At 48.6% G+C, this 21,627-nt stretch overlaps 1 protein-coding gene across 1 annotated transcript in view; it reads right to left on the bottom strand.

The window, feature by feature from the left end:
* Positions 1-17,034, bottom strand: part of NAT8L (N-acetyltransferase 8 like) — a 33,020-nt gene extending 15,986 nt beyond the window's left edge. The window contains exons 1-2 of the mRNA XM_048304185.1: positions 16,452-17,034; positions 15,048-15,212 (exon numbers count right to left, since the gene is read on the bottom strand). Coding sequence (XP_048160142.1) covers positions 15,048-15,212; positions 16,452-16,785 — 499 coding nt within the window. The 5' untranslated portion in view covers positions 16,786-17,034. The remainder of the gene's footprint in view (positions 1-15,047; positions 15,213-16,451) is intronic.
* Positions 17,035-21,627: the final 4,593 nt, after the last annotated feature.

Raw genomic sequence — 21,627 nt, 5'->3', positions numbered from 1 at the left:
TGCTTTACTGTAAAAAGGGACTGAGCAATAACCACTGAACAGCTTTCTTTAGCTTAGCAGTTGGCCAAGCCATAAATCAAACAGGAAAACGGACAGAATCAATCTGATTTTCACCATCCATCACTACTTTTCTGTCTAAATTTAGCCAAGGCGCCCTTTATTCAAAAGAAGTGCCTGTATCTACACAGGTATTGCACCAAATGCTTCACAGCAAAGGGAGAAACAAAGGTTCATTTACTTAAGGTTAAATAATAAATGCAATTCTGAGCTCTACAAAGACTACCAAGCAATTTTATGCTGCTCTGAGGTCAACAACCTTTGAGATGAGTCACTCTTCAGGAGAGCCCTTCTGCAAAAGACCACATCTAAAGCCTACAGAGCTCACTGCAAACTACTCCTTTCAGTCAGGAACAAGGTAGGTAAGATGAATTGCACCCAAGATACAAGTCCAAACTTTAGATATGGCATAATCATGCATCAGGACAGAATAACTCATCTGTGCCTCTAAGATCTTTAAATCAGAGTCAAAAAGGAGGCTAAGAGGTGCCTCCCCTAAAAGGTAGAAAAGGGAGCAACTAAGAACATTTGCATATTTAAAAAGTGACAGGAAAAAACCAAACAATAAACCAAGTCATGTAAGGGGTGCATATATTCAACCAAAACGTGATGCACAGCATGTTTTCAGTGCTTCTGAGCATGGTTTTAACTCCCTTAGCACATTCTTGCCGCTCTCATGAGTCTCTAAATGAGGACTTTTCTACCACAGCAGCCAAGGAGCGACAGTGACAAGGCAATATTTGTGATGCAGGAACACCGACCAGAAAAGTCTCAGATCCCAGGGCAGCTCCTCCGCTTTCCTTCCTGGGACAAACTGGGAACTGACAGTCAGCGACTTGCACTTCACAAGCCCTGCACAGCATAGAGGAGCTACCTGGGTACTTTCCTCACACCAACAATAAATATGGCTCTGCTGCACTCAAAGCCTTTCCTTCTGCACATGGCAGTGCTTTCACAAGAATCCTACCTTGTTGCTAACACAGTGAATCAAACCTCCCTGACCTCTAACTTTTCATAATCCATAGGAGTGAAACGGCAGTCACAAGGAGTTATATTTTCTCTGAAACCATTACTCAATACTGAGGAAGATGTCAGGAAATCAGGGCACAGATTTCATACAAACTACAGGCTGAAGTCAGGGGCTACATGGCTTGATCTCCATAAGCCTATTGCAAGCAATAAATATTTCCTGTTTCTAGCACAACATCTTGAAATGGTGTTGCACACACAACCTTCCCAGAGCACAGGCATCCAATAAGGACACCACTTACCAGCTGGGACAAACCCACCCTATCACCAGCTGCTACATCAAGACAAGCCCCCAAAAGCCATTACAGTGGATTGGGAAGAGCTCAAGAGGAGAGGAGTGAGGGTGGCTCACTACCTCTGTCTTCCCCAGCCACTCACCGAGGGTACTCATTTGGGTATTTCTCACTGGACCAACCCTGTCTGACCCCCAAGCACCTCGTCAAACCTATTCCCCTAACCTCTGGGGAAGGACGCCATGACTAAATAACAGGGAAACTGGGAAAGATAATCAAGTTGGTAAGGAGAATCAGGCTTGGGAGAACCAGCCTCAGGCTTTCTGCCCTGTTCCCATCAAGGCAGCATGTTGTCTCTGCAGAGATGCTCATCCTTTCATGGAAAGGGAAGAAAAAAAGCAGTTTCCATCTGCAGCATGCCAAGAAACAAGGCCCTTCCCTTGGAACAGGGTCTGACGTACTTCTGACATCCAAGGCTAGAGGCAGCAACACGACTAATGCTACAGTTTGAGGCAAATCCAACTCCTGACCCATATAAATAAATGAATAAATAACTATCAAACCTCTCTGGAAGCAAATCTGAGTATTCTTGATGTGCTTTAAACACCATCACACTTCTAACAGTGGAGGACTTCTTAGAGCAAAGACTCTCTCCCTACAACACACCAACCAGCCTATCCCACTCAGGAAGAGCAGGAAAGGAGGCCCTTTCCCCACCACACCCTCAGGTGTTCCCCACCTGAGGCTGAATCTGACCTATTGATAGCTGCAGGCACCTCCTGGTATCTGCACCTTCCCTCATCTCCAACCCAACCTTCAACCAGGTGGGTGGTGACTTCCATGACCAGGCAGAACCAGCAGACAGCATACCCCTGCTTTCTCATCCCCCTGTGTTTGTAAAGCTTGGTTTTGGGAGATGCTGAGCCCTCCTGACGTGGTATCTGAGGGTCCTCAGCCCTTCTGAGGCAACTGGGACAGCCAGGACTGCCAGGGACACTACTGCAATGAGTGCTCTCTCCTTGAAGATAAGCACAGGCCTTTTTCCAGCAGGAGAAGCCTGTGAAGGCAACCTACCATCCTGCAGGTTCCACCTCCTCATGGCCATCCCACCTCAGCTTCCACTGTAATGAACACCTTTCTTGCCTGCAGCCCTCTTCAGGGCTTCTCCAGATTTACTGTGAATATGTAATCCCTGGGAGCTGCTATATTTATCCCTAACTCAGCAAAAGCAAGCCCTGGGGTAAGGTTGCTCCAGTGTGTCCCACCTGTGCATGCCAAGGTAAAGGGCTGCCCCACACCCACTCTGCTGAAGCCCTACAAAGCAAAGAGGACAAACACTGCTTCAGAACACCCCCTTCTGCCAGGAGTTATAGAATCCTACAATGATTTGGGTTGGAAGGGACTCTGAGGATCATCTATCTCCAATCCCCTGCCATAGGAAGGAATGTCTTTCAATAGAGAAGGGTGCAGACCCCAGCAAGGCCTCCCAAGCAGCTGGAGTCTCCATCACCACACTTGCTTCAGCCTTTAACTCTGAGCAAACCAGTGGCAATACCCCATGTGAAGCCAGAGCCCTGCCATGGTGCAGAAAAAGCACACATCTGGATGTCTGCTCTTGTTCAAGCCAACGTGTTTCTACATCCCCCTCCCAGCACATCAAAGCCAATGTGCCTTGGGTATAATTCTACTGAACCCCACTAGTCCAGACTGAAACAAGCACATTTATTTAACGTGGCAGTGCAAGAAAATTCCACATCCATAAATACACGAACATCTGTCAGGCTGGGCACAAACAATGGACCTGCTGTGGATGATGCATTAACAGAAGATGAAAATTACATGTGTAAATCTCTACATCTCTCAAACTAAAAAAGAAAAAAACCCCAAACTTTGCCACACGTTCAGACTACCACGCCAGAACAATCAGGCCAACAAGTCCCTACCAAAGCCTAATCCAGATCTCCTGTGATAGCATCCATCACCACCTTACACCCCACATCACGTGAACAGGGCTCCTTTGAGCCTCAGCCTCAATACCAGTCACAGGAGCTGGAAATTTGAAACACGTCTGTGAAATGAATTATTGGAGTGAGTAGGTAACAGGCCATGTTTCATTCCATCAGGAAGACACGTGGCAAATGAAGGGCAGGCTGCTCAGGGCTAGTGAAAGCAGACACCTTCACGCCGTGCACCCTCAGACTGAGGCACGCTCATTCACAAAGGACCTGTGGAAACAGGATCGACTTACAAATACGAACAGCACTACAGCAACCAGAGCCAGAAGAGATGCAAATCCACACAAAACTGGGTAGAACTGCAGTATTTTGAGGATCTGTTGGATTTTCCCAAATACAAAGACAACACTAAACCCCCTGTATCTGATGCTAAGACATGCCAGAATGACCAAGAGCAGGTTCACAGCTACAACTCCTTTTTCCAATGCACCAGTATTCCCTAAAACATCATAAATTCATCTTGCAGGCAGCTGATAGCATATACAGCAAACCCAAGGTTTACCACCATTTATGTCACAGGCCTCCTGTAACTATCCAAAGAGCACTTGGACCTATACTGCCCCTAAGTATAGGCTAAACTCCCAGCAAGAGACAAGGGATTTAAGCCCATGATTAAGTTAAAGCAAATGCTCCACTGAATCTTTAAGCCAAACTGTCCCAAGAGTTCAGTCTCAGTGAACGTGGGGGGTTTTGTGAATATTTTTTTAGAATTTCACTGAAATCCTCTTTAGCTATTTGAGTTATCCATGAAAAATATTCCCACTTCTCAAGAATCCTTGCAGATGCTTTGATGTTTTTCAGACTACTGATGGCTCAAAAAAAGCCCCGTAAAACCCAATGATGGCTTATTCCGAAACAAAAATCACTGTCCGAGAGGCACAGCTTGATGTTATCCCCTGAACACTGACAGCTTCTGAAACCCCACCAGACAAAGATTTTCATAGCCATTAAGTGAATCTAATTGACTTTACAAGCAGCAAAAGCTTGAAAAGGTGTTTTACAAAAACCCCTTTTAAACAACTTGGATTAAAAAAAAAAAAAAAAAAAAAAAAATCACTCATTAGCATCCCTATTGTACAATAACTTCTTCCCCACTTGCTTTCTCTCTTTTTCAACAAATCGCACCACTAACGATGTAGTTCCACCAAGGAGGACTTTACCAGGATGCACTGCTGTTCAGCAGCCAGGTATCTGCCGTGCTTCTATTGCACTGCCTCTCACTAACCATCATCTGAATTAGCACTTAGAAATGGCAGGTGCTCCAAACCAGGCTGTTTTCAAAAGCTTCTCTTTGCAGTTCTACTATTTAACATTATTTTAAATAGGAAGAGTACAGATTTAGGTCTTCCCTGGATTCCCACTAGAAGTGTTACACAGTGTTTCTGATGCTGTTATCTAGATCCAGGGAGGATGAACAGATTTGGCACCTCCAAAAAAAGAACAAAAAGCCCTGGTCTCAGCAAATTAAGTGGTTGGGTTTGGGTTTTTTTTTCTTGTGCACTTTGACTGCAATAGCAATTTTATACATCCTGTTAAAATGGGAAGAATTAGGTTTGTAAGAAAAGTCATAGGGGAAAAGATCAATGGATACATCTGGAAGTGATGTGGGTCAGCTGCTCTAAAGAAGGTGTAAGAAATGTTGCTGGCAGTTCATTTGCCTTTAGGTAAAATGTTCTCCCTCCACCATTGACACGTGGGTTTGTGCACTGATGCACTGTTTTCAGCGTAGCAGACACAATATCCCACTGCTGCTGACTTCTATTTATTTTCTCATCTTTGTTACTCTGAGTCTTCTACCAAAAAAAAAAAAAAAAAGTACTTGCACTCACCAGGCAAAATATCTGAACAACAAACTAAAAAGAAGGAAGTACATATACAATGAAATTAGGTAAAGGCACATAAGCTGAAAAGTTTGATGGAAGGAAGGGGAAAATCAGAGATACAGAGGAATCCTGGGTATGGGACCACCCCCCATGGGAAATGCCAGAAGTGATGAGTGAAGCAAGAACTAGACCAGACCAAAAATCACTGGAGAATTCAACACAGGGATGGACAAGATAGCTGAGCAGAATTCAAAGGAATGCAAGTATTGCAGTTTGACCCAAGACTGGAAATGTGGGATACAGAACTGCTGTGCTAGGGGATGAAAGAGGGGGGGGAAAAAAAGGAAAAAAAAAATAACTCAGAGAATCACTGTTGGTTATCTGATAGCTGTTGAAGTGAGTGTTGAATGCAAGGTGCACTGAGGAGCTACTCATGACCAGACAGCTGGCCCAGCATCCCTCATTTCAATTAGCAGCACTAGCACAGAGCCCAAGAGCTGCAACTGTAAAAAGCAAACAAACTTGCACTGCTGATGCCGGTTTCCAAGTCAGGATTCGAGCACGCTGGCAAGAGAGAGTGGGAACAGCTTGTATAACAATGCCTGGTGATCGAGAGTAAATCTAGGGAAGCATCTTACCTAAAAATGCAGTTTTTGTCAATGCAAAACAATTCACACATTTGTCCTGAATTCACCAAAGGTAGAAAATGAAAGGCAGAGGAAAGCCAGGCTGGCACTAATCCTGCACAGAGTTCAGCCCCCAGCATCGCTGGCCGGGACACTGGCACACAGCTCAGTCCTCCAAGGATCACAGGGGGTGGATGCCCCAGCAGCCAGGGCTTCAGAGATGGACCCCCTCAACACCACTTCAACTACTACCATGTATAAAATACCTAAATATGTAATTCAAAGAGGGCCTGGGATGCAGGAAATCCCAGCACCGATGCAGTATAGATTTAATAGTGCCACACAAAGAGGGACCTGCCTGAGGGGTAACAAACACTTAACCATATCTTGCCTCTATCACAATCAGTATTTTTAAGTATACACTTGGGTCTGACCTGTGCTTCTTAAGGAAAGCTGCAACAGAGCCAGCCATTCCATTTTGGGCTGAAAAAAGCATTACATCCCCCACGAAACACAGATCCATGCTTTGTCATAGTGAAAAAACAGAGAGGGAGTAGTAAATTAGTTTAGTTTGGACCAACATTATCCTCCCTTTTACTTTCCAGCTCCTGAACTGAAAAATCATTTTCTCACAAAATCTCTGGATTTCAGTTTTGCCGCTTGGATAAGTCCTAGAAACAACACATGAATTTTAAGTGACAAATATTACTTGCAAGTTACAATTTCAAGCAGGACACACTGTGGTGGGACTAATGCGTTGTATTATTCCATTAGCGTTTACACTGTTGCAAATCCCATTTAAAATAACAATATCTCATGTAGCCACTTAAAAATACAACTGTAATACATGCTTCCCATTACCAATTTTGAAATGTCTCCTTTCACTCACAGAATCCCATAAAGCAGAAGCCCAGCTTGGCACTAAGCCCTGCGAATCTCAGGTCTACCTTTTAGGATTATCCTGTAAGAAATATAATTTTTGGTTTTTGTAAGAAAACACTATTCAAAGTTATAGAAGATAATGAATGATATTGTATATGCTGTCATAAATTGTTAATTGATTGCTGGGGCCCAATGGGTCAATAGATGACTTAAAAGAATGGCTCAAAGCCATCTGTAACAGATACCACAGCTTGAACCTGGCTCTGACCAGACCACTATGAACTAATTTTTGATGCATCCTTAATAAAGGACATGAGGCTTCTTGGCAATTCCCTGTGGCCCCCTTACCGAAACACAAAACCAAACAGAAGAACCCAACAAAATAAACAAAACCCAAAAAACCCACAAACCCCCAAATCCTATTATTTGGTTACAAGGAATAAATTTGTCAATAGAAACTAGGTAAGACATGCTGCTATCTTTGGATTTTCTTTGACTCCTTTCATTAGCCACCTGTCAGGATAACAAAACAATGCCTTAGCTTTCTACAGAATGGAAAAAAAATAAAAGGGAAAAAGAAAATCTAAAAATATGCTTTGAAGCTCCCTGTTTTGCTGATGCAGAAAGTAACAACAAAGGCTCATACATCCCTCAGCTCATCACAGAGCCAGATACCAGCAAAACTCTCTAGCTCTCTCTTTTTGCAGTAGTCTGGAAGGGAGTAGCATCAAGCATGTGATTATTTGCAAGAGGTCCCCAGCACTGCATTACCAAAATAAAACCATGCGCTCTGCAATACACCAGCAAACAATGCTGTGAGCTCCCGGAGTCCCCAAGGGGCTCACGGCCACCCCAAAAGTCATTCCCATCCTGAGGAATCAAATATAACCTGCCTGAATCAAGATCTAAGTCTACAGAAGGAATTTCAGAAATCCACTCTGAAATTTGGGGAGATTTTGAATGGTTTGCCTTCTTGAAAAATCAGGCCATGCATTTAGACTTTTTACACAAAACCAGTTTTTTTTCAATATATTTAGAGGTCTTCCAGTAGAGAGCAACCCCCAATGGCAATTTCTAAAGTATTAAGACCACTGGTGGTGCACACTGAGAGGAAACAACACGACCACAGACTCTTAGGGTAATCCTAAGAGGCTGAATGTAATAAATAAATATAACAATGGGAGAGTAAGAATTTTCAGTTCACATTCCTACATCCAAAATTCAGTGTCAAGAGGGGCTCAAAGCTTTGTACCTTTAAAACTCCTGCCACTAGTCAGATATCTAACACAAAGCCTGAATTTAGGCTATTACGAAATCTTAACCTGAAACAGACATTTGGGCAATGGTTTTAAATCTTGGCCATTCCTAAGAAAGCAAGAGAAAGAAGAAGAGCTGCCTAAAACCCTTTATAATAAATTTGCATTTAAACTTGTGACTAAAATTCTGGAGTCAGAATCCTTCTTTGTTTATTCACTAAGACAGTCCTGAGAAATTGCATACAACCATGCCAGAAAACATCTAACATTGAAGAAAACATTAAAGAAATTACCTCAAAGCTAGAAAAAACCCCAGAACATCTGACGTCCCTGCCTCCTTCATGTTCCTAAGTCCCATTGTGGCTTGTTTGCTGGTCTTGAGAAGTTAACTGTGCCTAAAAAACTACTGCTGTTCAATTTACACAACTGGTTACCTCTTGAACTGAAGATTAATGACCAGCACTGGCATGTACTGAGGATTTTAAACACCTGCAGGTTGAGCTTAGGTTCAGTAGCATCATATCCATCCAGTCATGGCTACAACTCCAATATCGCTGCATTAACTGATGGTCATGTTCACAAGGGACTGACTACTTTTAGAGAGAATTCTTGAACACATGGGGGGGGGGGAAAAAAAGGTCATGTTACTCTGCAAAATTTACTATAAAATCTATTTTCATCTAATTCTGACATGGGACTGTGCCAAACTCGTGGATCTAAAGGGAGAGCTATTTCTATCTTATGGATACACACATTGAGTAATGGGTTTGTTGCATATGTTCCTGCTCCTGTGATAAATAAATAAGAAGGGGGGCAGGCTGCAGCAGCTTGCCCACAAACATGTTTATTCCACTGGCTGTGGATGACACAGCCCTGAATCCACAGACTACTCCCCTCATCAGGCAACTCCAGTTTTCCTACACTGGCCCTTGGCTGACAGCATTACGCCTCTACTCCGTACTGCCTGAGCCCCTCCAAGAGGGCAGAAAAAAAATAATAAAGATTTTGTGGGCTAGAAAGACTCTACGGGCCCCCTAGAAGGTTGAGCAGAGCTAGCCCACGTGGCTCAGCACTGCAAGGGACCCAAGCTGTGTCACCTCCCGATCTACCCAAGCTCTTATCAGCAGGGCTGCAGCATTGGGCTGGGGCTTCTGCACCGCGCTTGCTGCTGGGACCAGGAAAGCCCTTGGTCAGCTCTGGGAATACGGGGTGGGGGTAGGAGCTGGTGCCAGCAGAGCTTTGCCTTGCTCCACACCTGCAGGATGGGGCTGTCTCCAGATGGAGAAGCCAAAGCTCCAGCACAGTGAAATGAGGCAGCCACGAGTGATGGAGTGCCCGTGTCAGATGAGGGGGGTTTTGGGAGGCAACCCACCTCTAAAGACATTTTAGATTATTCAAATGAAACCAAAATATTTCAGCCCATTCATAATGCTGGACAAAGCACGTCCCTAACACTCAGAAACAAGAGGTGCTCTCTCTGCATTGGAGATGAGAGATGCCAAACCAGGCAGTTCCATGCTGCTAAACTGTAGAAACCCAAAAGCAACAGTAGGAATTGCTGAGCTGAAGAATCCCTGACTGTCCCACTTGTAGGAGGTCAGCTTTGGAAATACTTTCTGACAAAATATTTCCCACTATAAAGCATATGACAAGCCTGTAATCCTAATCTTGCAGGATCTCTCTGCTATGGAGGTTGCATCCCTGGAAGCACACTCATGGAATTGCAGAGACATGCCAGCAGTGATATGCTCACAGGACAGACCCTCCTCTGCCCGAGGAGACCTAAATTCAGTTCCCAGCAGTGATAGGAAGCAGAGCTGGGAAACACCCAGGTGGAGATATATACACAGCCTCTCCCATGGGTTTCCCAGCCCCACACAGAACTCCTCACCACTCTACACAGCAGTGTGGGAAAGGCAAGCATGAAAATCCCAATACAGGACAGACAGCTCAGGGGTTTGGCAGATACATGAGGTCAGGGCACTGCAAAAGCCAGCAAGAAATGCTGAAGGTATGGATGCTTCAGATTCCAGCTGCCTCTTGGGCACCAGGAGTGGCGAAGGGCTGTCCAAAAACACATTCCTCCACTGGGAAGCAGCAGCCCTGAGCCCTCTCCTGCATCAGGTAACTAAGCCCTTTCTTTGCAAAGCAAGAGCTGCTCTATTCTTTCCAAACAATGTTATCATTTGGCAGCTTCACTCCTGGCTTATCTAGCAGCTTGAGCATTATCCAGAATGTGGAAGAACTGGGCTCTGTGGCCGCCCCTCTGCCTGGGGGCTCAGTGGGGAGCAATACCCCCCCACGTCCTCTCCTTGTGTCTTTGGAAGAGTTTAGGCATGGCAGAGAAACCACAGCTCCAGGGCCGAGGATCTCCTCCCAAGGTAGACCCTGTATTTTCCCTGCACCCCAAAAGTCACTGGTGCTCACCTCAGAGCCTCCCCAAGGCTCAGCACTTATGGAGCTGACGTAGCAGGAGCCACATGATCCATACCAGATGTTCACCTTTCAAACATCATGCCAGAGCGATCAAACCCACTGCCAACAGGCCTGATGCAAGACACAAATACTTGCTTGTTACCCAAACACCTCACTGCAGGCATGAGACAACTCACTGCAGGCACGAGACACCTCAAAAGGTAGAGGCAGCAAACAGGGTCTCATATCCTCACAACCCAACTCTGGACCCACCTCAGTTGATGTCCTTCTGGCACAAGGACATGATCCCAGAACCTCTGCCAAGAAGGGCAGGACATCCCTCCTTTGAGCTCGGCTGAGGAATGTGCCACCCAAGAGCAGCAGAAATTGGACCCTAATGAGCCATCCCCCCACAGTCCGTCTTCCTTAGGGCCCTGTCCCGCAGGGAGGTTGCGATATCTGCGCAGGCTCTTCATGCGCACCCTCATGTACAGGGGACAGTGGGCAGCAGGACAGGGAGGCTCTGCTCACTCCTGGATGGGCACAGGAGAGCAAAGCACCTGTCCCCTTCCCAGCATGAGGCAAGCAGAGGCACCCGTCCGCCCACAGAGTGGGAGCCGGAGCTGTGCAGCCACTGCTGAAAGCTGCCCCAGCCCTCAGCGCGGCATGGCGAGTGTGACCCAACACCTCCTCCAGCAGCACTCCAGCTTCAGCTGCTGCATCACGCCAGGCAGATGCCCTTGACACCCCACCAGGTCCTGCGGCCTCAGCTCTGCAGGCTGCCTATCTCTGCTGTCTGTCCATCTTCCCCAGCAGCACTGGGCACTGTGATGCAGCCACCAAGCTTGTCACCAGTCCCCAAACTCCTGACAAAGGCCAGCTGCTGCCACCACCAGGTCTTTGCCCCGGCAGGACAGATATGCACACCCCTCAGCAAACCCTACCAGGACAGCCAGCAGCAGGAGGTAACTCTTTAAACAACCACAGAAAGACATAGAAATTCATCAGCCAAAGCCCCAGCTCCACTCGCTTTGGGGAGCAGCAGTTTTGCATCGGACACAAGGAGTCTTGGTTTCCGTAAGCTCTCCAGCAGAGACCTCAGCCTCACAAGCATCTCTTTAACACACCAATCACTGCAAAAAGACATATAACACAACCAACTGGGACACTGTAAAATTGATTAGTCATCAAAATCATCAGACCATAAAAGAAGCTCCAGCTGTGCTCATCTTTTTTGTGTGGATAAATGCAAGAGGCAGGGCTCTATTTAAAATTAATTCTTTTTTTTTTTTAGTTGGTTTTGGTTGGGTTTTTTTTTGTTTACTAGAGCCTGTTACTCTGGTTGACAATTAAGCCCATTATCCAATTCCTTTCTTTTTCACCACCCCAGTAGTCTTTTTTCATAGCCTTTGAAGAAGGAAAAAAAAAAGCAAAGTAAATTCCAGTAAGTGCTATTTTAAAATGAAAAATGCAAGTTTATAAAGAGCTCAGGAAGGTGTTTGAACCATTCAACCTTCTGTTTTAAGACTCCAGCACAGACTCAACACAAACAATTCCTTTCACATTGAAAGCAATTTCAAGTCACACCGCTGTGTACAAGCTCCAAGTTAAGCAGTGGCCCAAACGTTCTGCCAGACCCTTGGCATAAATGTAGGAGGGCAAGAGAAAACAAAGATTTAAATTTTGGCTAGTGTACTTCTGCAAAATCACTGTCAGCACATATTTTTCAGTTTGTACCAAACCCAGCAGAGGAAAATTCAAACAATAACTAACTTGGAGGCGAGAGGTTCAAAAAAACTGCACAAGAAAAACCGTAATATGGTGTAACTCATGGAATTGTTCACCACTAATCATTAACCTCGGTGCTTATGGTATCCCATTGCAAAATGGGTCCTTTTGGCTTGGTTATAAAACTGACCCACATGTTTTTTGGATGTTTTCACAATACCACGAAGAATGATCAATTTTAATAGTTAAAACATCCCCTCACTGTAGATGCCTGCCTAACCGGAGGCTATTTGCTGCAGATGCTCTCTACAACAGTACTCCAGCCTCAGGCACCATGGACAGCCGGCTGCAAACAACAGGTTCTTGTGCTTGGGTAGCTTGGATTCCAAGGGGAAAAAACATCAGCAAATCTGCAACCAACATCTTTATCCCAGACCTTACGACCGTGTCTCAGTTCTACCTTTGCATTCATCACCCTGAGAAACAGGAATTCATAACCCCACCACCAAAATGCTCCCTTCCTCTTTTTCCTATGTTGCAAAAAAAATATTCAAGGAGGAAAATACTGATTCTCTGAAGAAGGAGCAGGAAGTTTCCTGGTCATACTCCCAGGCCAAGCTGCGGTTGTATCAGGTTGGGTTTAACTTGCCTAGCCAAGCTCTCGCCATCTCCAGCCTTTCTGAGACCCCATCCCCACAGCCCATTTCTCTTGCTGAGACCAGTTCTTAACATCTCACTGAGAAAGCTCTCACAAATATCTCATCTGCAATACAACGAGCCCTTCTCATTCCCACTGCAATCATTTCTGCCTGGGTGCTAATTTGTAAACTAGGCAAATAAAAGACAAACTTGGGGCTTGAATTTGTTTTACTGCCATTGTTCTGTCCTTTGGGTGGGACAGGCAATGCCAGTGTGGCACATCACTGCCTTCCTCCGGATGCCTTCCGGCCAGCCAGCCTTCAAGGCGCACAAGACTCCAGGATTTTCTAGGATGACTGTATTTATACTGCTGTCCTGTAGGAAAAAATCCACCAACTCCACTTTTGGAGGAAACAGAAGCAAACCACTGGATTCATGCCTTGTGCACAGCTACACCAAATAGCACCACATGGATTCATTGCACACGGATGGCGCCGGTCCCAACGCGCAGACACCCTTCTCCTTACCCAGACCCCAAAGCCTCTTTGGTCTCTTTACCCTATTATGACTCCAGCCAACTTGCTAACATCACTATCATCAAGAACCTTTAACAAGAAACAACAATCCCATAAATCTGCTTTTTATGGCATGGCAGAAGCCTAATTACATGACTAAATTCTGTCAAAAATTAAAGCCCACACACTTGCTCTAAATTTGCAATTAGCCCTTTCAGGTACCAAATAAAAGCAATGTTAACATTTCAAAGACATGTTGGCAACACAGCTGAACCAGATTACATTACTGACCCTAAACAAATTGAGGGCATTACTTTGAGTCCCTTTCCTTTATTTTTTGTGTCTGCTAGTGTTATAAATACAAGCATTGTGATCCCTGCTCTAAATTGTGACCACACAAGTCCTCAGGATTAACAAGCGAAGCAGCTCAAACACCTATTAACTCCATATTACATGTTCTTATTCTACTGGAATCTTCTGCTATTTTCTCCAGCATAATACCTTGCTGGACCTCACTGCAGAGGTGCAGAAATTTTTCACTATGAACCCTTTTATTTCTGTCACACCACCTTTAATGAAGATTGAGCTTTTTATATACAAGTCACACATCACTTAATTTTTACAAAAACAAGCCCTGTAGATGAAACACACCCTGTGTGTAAGATGGGACAAAGATACGCACTATGATGGGAAAGGAAATCTAAATTAAGCTAGTTAATGCTTCATAAGAGGAGCAACATTTTAGCAAAATGTGACACTGAATGTTAGAAGTGAGGGAAGGTTTGTGGCTAGGGTAGTTCCTAGCAGTTCTTTAGAAGTGCCCAGGGAAAAGTTTGTCACACCTGGGAAACAGGAATGATACAGCAAATGATACAGCAAAAACATGATCACATGGAAAAACAACACAGGAGGTACCCAAGAAGAGAGCAGGTACCCCAAGAAGATGGAACTAAGGTGGGATGCTGGCATTGCCCTGCTCTTCCAGCTCACTAGCACTCTGCGACCACCAAAAGCAAACCCCAAGTGACTGCCCAGGCATCCCCCTACTCTTGTCCTCAATATGGATGCGTGCCTACAAAAAGAGAAATAGCACCTGACAGGTTCTAAAGAGACTTTTTTTTGATGACATAAGTTGTCTTTTACAGCTTAACAAGATAACATTATCATTAGATATTGTATTTTAAATTATATTCATATATGTAACAAATGGATGAACCCATATTAGGACAAGCTTATGTGGCAGCAGCCCTTTACATACCTGATCTGTGCCTCTTCCAAAACACCTGCATTAGGGAATGTTCTTGAATGACATGGGAAAATGGGCTCAACAGCTAAAACAGGCTCCTCTGAGCATTTGGGCTAAAACGTCATTCATTCTTCTCCTGCTGTCAGAACTAATACCAAATGCACGGAGCAAAGAAAGACCGAGCTCGAGATGTAAGGGCTGGGGTGGACCCAGGCTGCAGCAAATAACCCACATCCTCCAGCCTCAGTGTCCCCAAGCACCCACACCCCAGTCCTCCGGGTGGCTGCGGGACCCAGCAGTGCTGTGCTCGAGAGGTGGACAGAGGCTGCCTGGGATGACTAGGCACTTGGGGGAGTAATTAAAAACAACCCAAAAAAACCCAAAACCAGCAAAAAAACCTTCAAACCAAACCAAACCCAGAGATGGCTTTGTGCCTGGTGTGGCTAAAGAGCTGCATTCTGGCGACTTTTGAGCTTGCTCAGTGCTGCTGACAGGAGGAAAAGGCGCCAGCAGCAGGGAGCAGCCATGTTCCCCAGCAGGCTGGGGGAAGGAAGGAAGGCTCCCTCAGGGAATTTGTACTCACCTGGCGGTTTCATGTAATATTGCTCAATATCGGACATGTCCGTGTGCAGCGCACAATCGAGATAGTGCAGGATAACTTTTCTACTGAAGTAGTACCTCATGCCCATCAGAAAGATGGGAAAACAGCAGGTCAGCAGGACGGACTTGGTCACAACAAAGCACATTACTATGGAGATAAGGAAGAGAAATAAACGACACCTGTCAGAAAAGAGAATTTAGTGTTGATTTCGGAATACAAAGTCATTATAAAAATAAATCAATAAAACAAGCACAATCAAAATATACATTTGCAGTACACACACAGTTCACGCTCTCGAGATTATCGTGTTAAGGGATGGCGTATCGCGACGAGATAACCCGGAGAAGTTTACGAGGTCCTGAAGGAGCCGGCGGGGAGGATGCCGCCACGCCACAGCAGGGCCCACCGAGCCCCTCCGGAGCGGGGCCGTGGGGACCCCGAGGGCCCCGTACACCCCAGGCCCCCTTCGCTGTCCCCGGTGAGGCCGGAACGCGGCCGGGCGGAGGAGCCGCGCTGCGGGCACCGCTCCGCAGCCATGTGTTCGCCACTGCGGCAGTGCTATTTCCATCAGCACCGACTCCCAGGGCAGCCACCCTGCCCGCTCCCATCCTGGGGGGCTTCTGCGGGTGCCCCTGAGCCGGCGGCTCTCTCCGGCACGGCCCAGAGCCACCGGCTGGGTCCCCCTGCTCCCCAACGCCTGCCGGGGGCCCCCCTCCAGCGCGGGGTCCCGTCCTCCCCGGTGTCCGGGACATGGGGTGCGACCCGCCTGCAGCCACCGAGGGGACGGGACCACCCCAAAGCCCTCTCGGGGCGGGAGGCGCGCATTATTAATTACCGGCACGGGGAGGGGACACCTTGCAAGGGCTATTTTTGGGCATTTAACTCAGGGAGGGGAGGTGACCCCGCCGCTCGGTGCTGCTGCAGGGGGTGCCCCCTCCCCACGCCGGGGGAGAAATGGGGGGCGCTCAGTGGCGGCCCCGCCTGTCTCCAGGCAACGCCGGCACGCCGTGCCCCCCCTCGCCGGGCTGCGCGGGGGCGGCCACTGCGCGGTGCGCTCCGCTCCCCTCCGCGCACCCCCAAGCCCTGCAACAACCAGAAGGACGACTCTACCCTCACCCCCGCGGCGACCTCCCCTTCGCGGCTCCCCGCCCTTAACACCCGCGCAGGGTCGTGCATCCCCCGGCGACGCAAGGCTCCCCTCCCAGCCCGCCTGCCCCCGCCGCAGCGCTGCGGCTCCGCGGCCGCCCCGCACGATGCTGCGGCGCTCCCCCGGCCGCACCGCGCCCGCGGGCCCCCGGCGCCTCCCGCCGCTCCGACCATTTTGTGCAGACCCACAGCGGCGACTAAACCCGGCGCCCCCATCCCCAAAAGGGAGTGGATACTCACCCGCCAGCAGCCCGTAGAGCAGCTGAGTGAGGGGCTGCTGCTTCAGCCCCCTGAACGCCGTGTTGGGGATCCGCTCCATGATCCCCTCGTAAAAGATGCGGCGCACCACCTCCTGTTCAGAGGGGTGGAATTCGCGGATATAGACATTGTCGCGCCTGGGGTCTTCTTTTGGTGGGGTGAGGGGAGGTGGGGGTGAGGGAGGGGAACCCGCCAAAGAGGGCCACATCTGGGAGGAGGAAACAATGATCGTGTCTTTTTTGGATCCCGGGATTGATTCATGATCTTCCGCCACAATCTTGGTCTCACAAACCATCTTGGGAGACAGACAATGCATGCAAACCGGCCGCGGGGAGGGGGCGAGGAGAAAAACAGGAGGGGGGGGGTGTCAGAAAATTAAGAAAAAATTAAAATTAAAAAAAAAAAAAAAAAAAAAAGGAAAAAGGGGAGGGGGAAGGCGCGGGGCGCGGAGCCGGCACGGAGACCCGCGGGCAGCGGGACGCAGAGCAGAGCGGCCAGGCGGGACGGGAGGAAGGAGCCCCGCTGCATTTTGGAGAGGCATTTATAGGGCGGGGGGGGCCGCGGGTCCCCGGGGTCCTAGAGCCCCCCGCATTGGCTGCGCGGGGTCGCCATGTGATCGGGGGGGCGGGACACCTCCCCCTTGCCCCCCCCCCCCCCCAATCCCTGCACCGCCCCTTGCAAATTACTACGGCGCGGGGCTGCGCGGAGGGTCGGGGGCCGTGCATCCCTGCCCGCATGCATCGGTGCACGCGGAGGGGGGTTATTAATTTATTTTTTGTGTATCTATTTATCTATTGCGAATGCACGGTGCACTCAGGAGCTTTCTGGAATAGTCGCTGCGGGTGCGCGGCGCTGCGCGGGGCGCTGCGGGAGCGCGGAGCCGCGGGGAGGGAGGGGCGGCCGAGGGGCTCCGCACCGCGTCCCGGCGGGCTGCGGCGCGGATGCTCCGCCGTGAGTACCTCCCCGGCGCAGCCCTGGCGCAGAGCTCCGCGGAGCGCGCCCCAGCTCCGCCATCCTGCGCGGAACGCTCTGCGGGGGCGGAAGGGGCTGGGAGGTGCAGCCGCGCGGCCCCGGGCTCGTCCCAAACCCGAGTAAATCCCCCTCTCCATCCCTCAGCGCCCCCCGGACAGTAACTTTTCCTGCCGTGCCCACGCCACTGCGCGGCGCGGGGAGCGCGGCCGGCCCAGCCGCCTCCGCGCCCCTCCTCGGGGCGGTGAGAAGCGATGGAGGGGGAGGGGGGATGCGCAGGGAGGAGGACGGGCTCCTCCTCTTCGCAGGACCCGAAAAGCTTCGGCCTCTCCCGGTTGGAACCGGCCGGCATCTGCCGGAGGCATGCGCCGTGCGCGGCCGGTGCAGGGACGGGGCTGGGCGGGGGATGCTGGGCGGGGAGACGGGAGGCCCCGGACCCCCTCAGTCCTGTGAGGTGCTTCCCCCGAGAGCTTCGTCTGCGCTTCCCCCCGCCCGGTGACAGCCCCCGGCCGTAGCAGCTGTGCTTCTCCTCAAACTTCACCTGTGCATCCCCCTGCGAGCCTCAGCCATGCCTTCACCTGCAAGGTGCACCAATACACCCCATGAAAGTTTCATCTGTGTCTCCTGCTCCGGTAAGGTGCACCTGTGCACCCCCCCGTGCACTCATCTCTCGTTAACATCCCTGTATCCCCCTGCCAAGTGCACATGTCCCTGTGAGGTGCGCCTGTGCACCCTCCCTACAAAGTTTTATCCTTGCGTATCCTGGGAGATGCGCTCCGCCGTCAGGGAGTGCAGCTGTGTCACTGGCACTCTGCGGGATTTGCCTTCCCGGACCTCACAGACTACCCTTTGGTCTTCAGGAAGATGCAGTTGACTGGATCTTTGCTTCAAGCTAAAGCTACATTTCACTGTGTGATTTCATAGTGGTTTCATTGCTTCACTTTTCTATTAAAAATAGTTCAGGAGTATGAGAGGAGGGAAGGGGGAAGGTTTAGATAAGGACTTGGAAGCCTTCCCACCCAGAGGAGTGGTGCCAGCACCCCACAGGCTTGCAGTGCATTGGGCATCCCTGGTGAGAAGCTGCTCCTCGGGTGGCTGTGGGACCTGCTCATGGTCAGGCACTGCAGCGTTGTCAGGCTGCTCAAGCACCCGCAGAGTTCCCCTTTCTAATGAGCATCATCTGCAACTGCAGCCGGAGCAACCCCCAGCTCCCAAAACCTCTGACTGTCTGCACTGGAGATCAAAATACAGGATTATAAAAGGCATCGTGGCACAGTACAATAGTGGATGAGTTGGCCAAAAGAGCATCTCCTGTTCAAAAGTGGAGCCTCCCGTAGGAGGGAGATCACCCCAATGAGGAGAGGCAAGGCACATGGCACCCCTGCACCCCTCCAACATCTCACCTCATCAAGGAAGGAGCAGTTGGACTCCTGCACTTGGGTGATACCTGGCAGCCCCAAATTCACCAACACAAAGAATCAGTGAATGGGGGAGAAAAATTGAAAAAATCAGGGCAGTGTTTGCCTTTGAATTCTGAAAGCTTTGGGCCAAACATAGGAGGTTGCTGTTTCAGAAATATAATTAAGATAATGCTTAGTTCCCACATGCCTGAGTTAAGCAGGCATTCATTTTTGTTTCATCCTTTCTAGTCAGCTGAATTCCTTATTTATGAAATTACTACAGTAATAAAAACAACTCATTCCTTAAAAAAATAAAAACAACCTACTGCAGTTATGTAACAGCCAAGGGAGCTCCCAGTTCCGGGCTATGGACCTGAGTGTTTGCAGATGAGTTATCTTTAGAAAAGCACTAAATACTTGCTTACTATTTATGCTGCCACATTTGAGCATCTTATGAGCAGTAATTAATATCTCCTGTTCCCCTGAGATATGGGGGTATCATCCTTGGCCACAGCAAGGGAACTGAGGCACAGAGGGATGCAGTGATTTATGCACCATCATGCAGTGACTCAAAGAAGACACAAAGCACTGGACCAAATTTCCTGAGTCTTTCCTTGCTCTATGAGTGCCAAACTTTGCCTTTCCTATCGCAAAGCCAGGACTCAACTTTCTCTGTAAATGGGGGTGAAGGGGAGGTTCTGGGGGTGCTGCACAATGGGTAGGAGGGAAGCAGGAGCTGAAAGCTGTGACTGACCGAAGCAAATGTCAGTGAAAATTAAGGGCCTCTCTGAAATCAATTGCAAAAGCCAGTCAGGTTCACAGACGGCAGATTTGGGTCCCTGGAAGGAAAAGGATATTGTTAACAGCAACTTGCTGGCAAGGCAACTGCTCTGCCAGGAGCTTTTGGTCTTTAAGAGCACAGTTGTCATCCCAAGTCACTGAGGATTTTACTCTTGAGTTTACTTCTGCTCCTTCAGGACCTGAGGGTAAATCTCCCACATACCATGACCGACTGCTGAACCTTACAGATAGAACGAATTTAATTAAGATGGACAGTTTAAAGTTTGAATGTCGTGCCAGTGCTCTCAGCAGCTCTCGCTGCTCAGTGTAAAACAGGAGACTGTACAGATGTTTGATACGTTGGTATGTTGGGGAAAAAAACCTGGGATAATGAAGGCAGTCTGTGTGACTCTGGGGGCTGAGGATGTTTGAGTATTTCAGTAAAAAACATGCTTTGCCTTCAGCAGGTCTGCTTTAGGCTGACTGCTTTGGATTAGCACATCAAACCAGTCAGCCTTGGAAATGCCATTATTTATCCTTCCCAAATCAGCAGCTCTCATCTTAGGTCAAGGGGAGTCACCCCCTCTCATAAGCCCTAGGAAGCACCCAGCAAATGTAGAACAAAATTATCAATTCCCCTGCTGAGAAGATCATGCCCTGCTCTTGGTCTGAAATTTTAGGTTTTCTGTCCAACCCTGGGCTTTGCATGACTTGAAACATCTTCCAACTAGATTTTACAGTAACTCTTGAAGCAGTGAGATCTGTGTGATTGCAAATGAAGCAAACAATTCAGGAAGAGCAGTTGCTCTCTCAAAGCACCTATACCTAAAGAGTGGGGAACGCCAAGGCAGGTCCCCTGCGAACCTCTGTGACGCATTTCTCAGTGTCTGCTGGACAAGGAGAGGTCCTGCTGGCTCTTCTGCAAAAGCTGCAAGCAGACACAATCCTTTGCTCATCAGGGGCTGTATCTATCAACCTCAGCAATTAACTGGTTGACAGCAAAAGCTGCCCCAGGTTATATTAATGCAGTGATTCTGGAACAGCTCATCCCAGCAGGAAGAGGCTGTCTGTCAGGGATGGCTCCCACCCTATCCTTTGCAATGTCTCCATCAGTGAGCAGGGGGGAAGATATTCAGGTTTAAAGATCTTCTCAACTACCTCCAGGTTCTCCTCCAACCTGGACCTTGGTCATTTCAACTGTTTTTTCCACGCTTGACCCAAGATGCCCGGAGCAGGCTGAACACTCCCAGCACCTCTGGCTGGTTGCAGCAACCTCCCACCCTCCAGACTTGCTGGGCTGGGGAAAAAGTAAAAGCCTCTTTGTTGACTGCAGATGTGCATATGAATGTGAGGCATTTGCCTAATAAATATCTTCCCAAAGGGGGATTAATTAGCATCCCAAGATTTTCTCACTGCACTCCCTCTGACTGCAGCAGCTCTGCAGCACCTCCTCTTAGGGACGCTGGTTTACTGCTGGGAGCACGTTGCTGGCCCCTTTCTCAATGCACAGACCGCCAGGGCTGAGGATTCACAAATCTCCTGCTCAGGAGCCGGCCTTGGCAGTGGCTCCCGTGCTGTGCTGTGTGAGTGTCTGGCAGTAACCACACACACATCCCGGTTTCCCCAGTCCTGTGACCATACACTGTGACCCATCACAGCAGTGATGAAGGCTCCCTCCTTCCCCCCCTGTCTGGGTGCTGTGAATAAGTCACTATAAAACCTTTGACATGCCAAATTATTTCCAACTGGTAAAAATCCATGAATTCGTAACCAGGGCCCGAGGTGGGATCTGCTGACACACAGAGGTGGGATCTGCTGGTGTTGGAGCTGGCTGGCCTCTGCTTTGGGCACATCAAAATGGGAAAACAGGCCCCTTTGGAGTCACGGAGCCTCACAACCCAATGTGGATCTCAAATAGATCGAATGAATCGTGCTAAAAGCAGTTGAGTTTATATGTAAAAGGGAGTTCAGGGTGACTAGCTCAGCTGTGTAAGTCTCCCCAGGGGATC

The sequence above is a fragment of the Corvus hawaiiensis genome, chromosome 5, assembly GCF_020740725.1.
Source record: "Corvus hawaiiensis isolate bCorHaw1 chromosome 5, bCorHaw1.pri.cur, whole genome shotgun sequence".
Taxonomy (NCBI): Eukaryota; Metazoa; Chordata; class Aves; order Passeriformes; family Corvidae; genus Corvus; species Corvus hawaiiensis.
The sequence above is the reverse complement of the archived record's forward strand: the minus strand, read 5'-3'. Positions and strand labels throughout refer to the sequence as shown.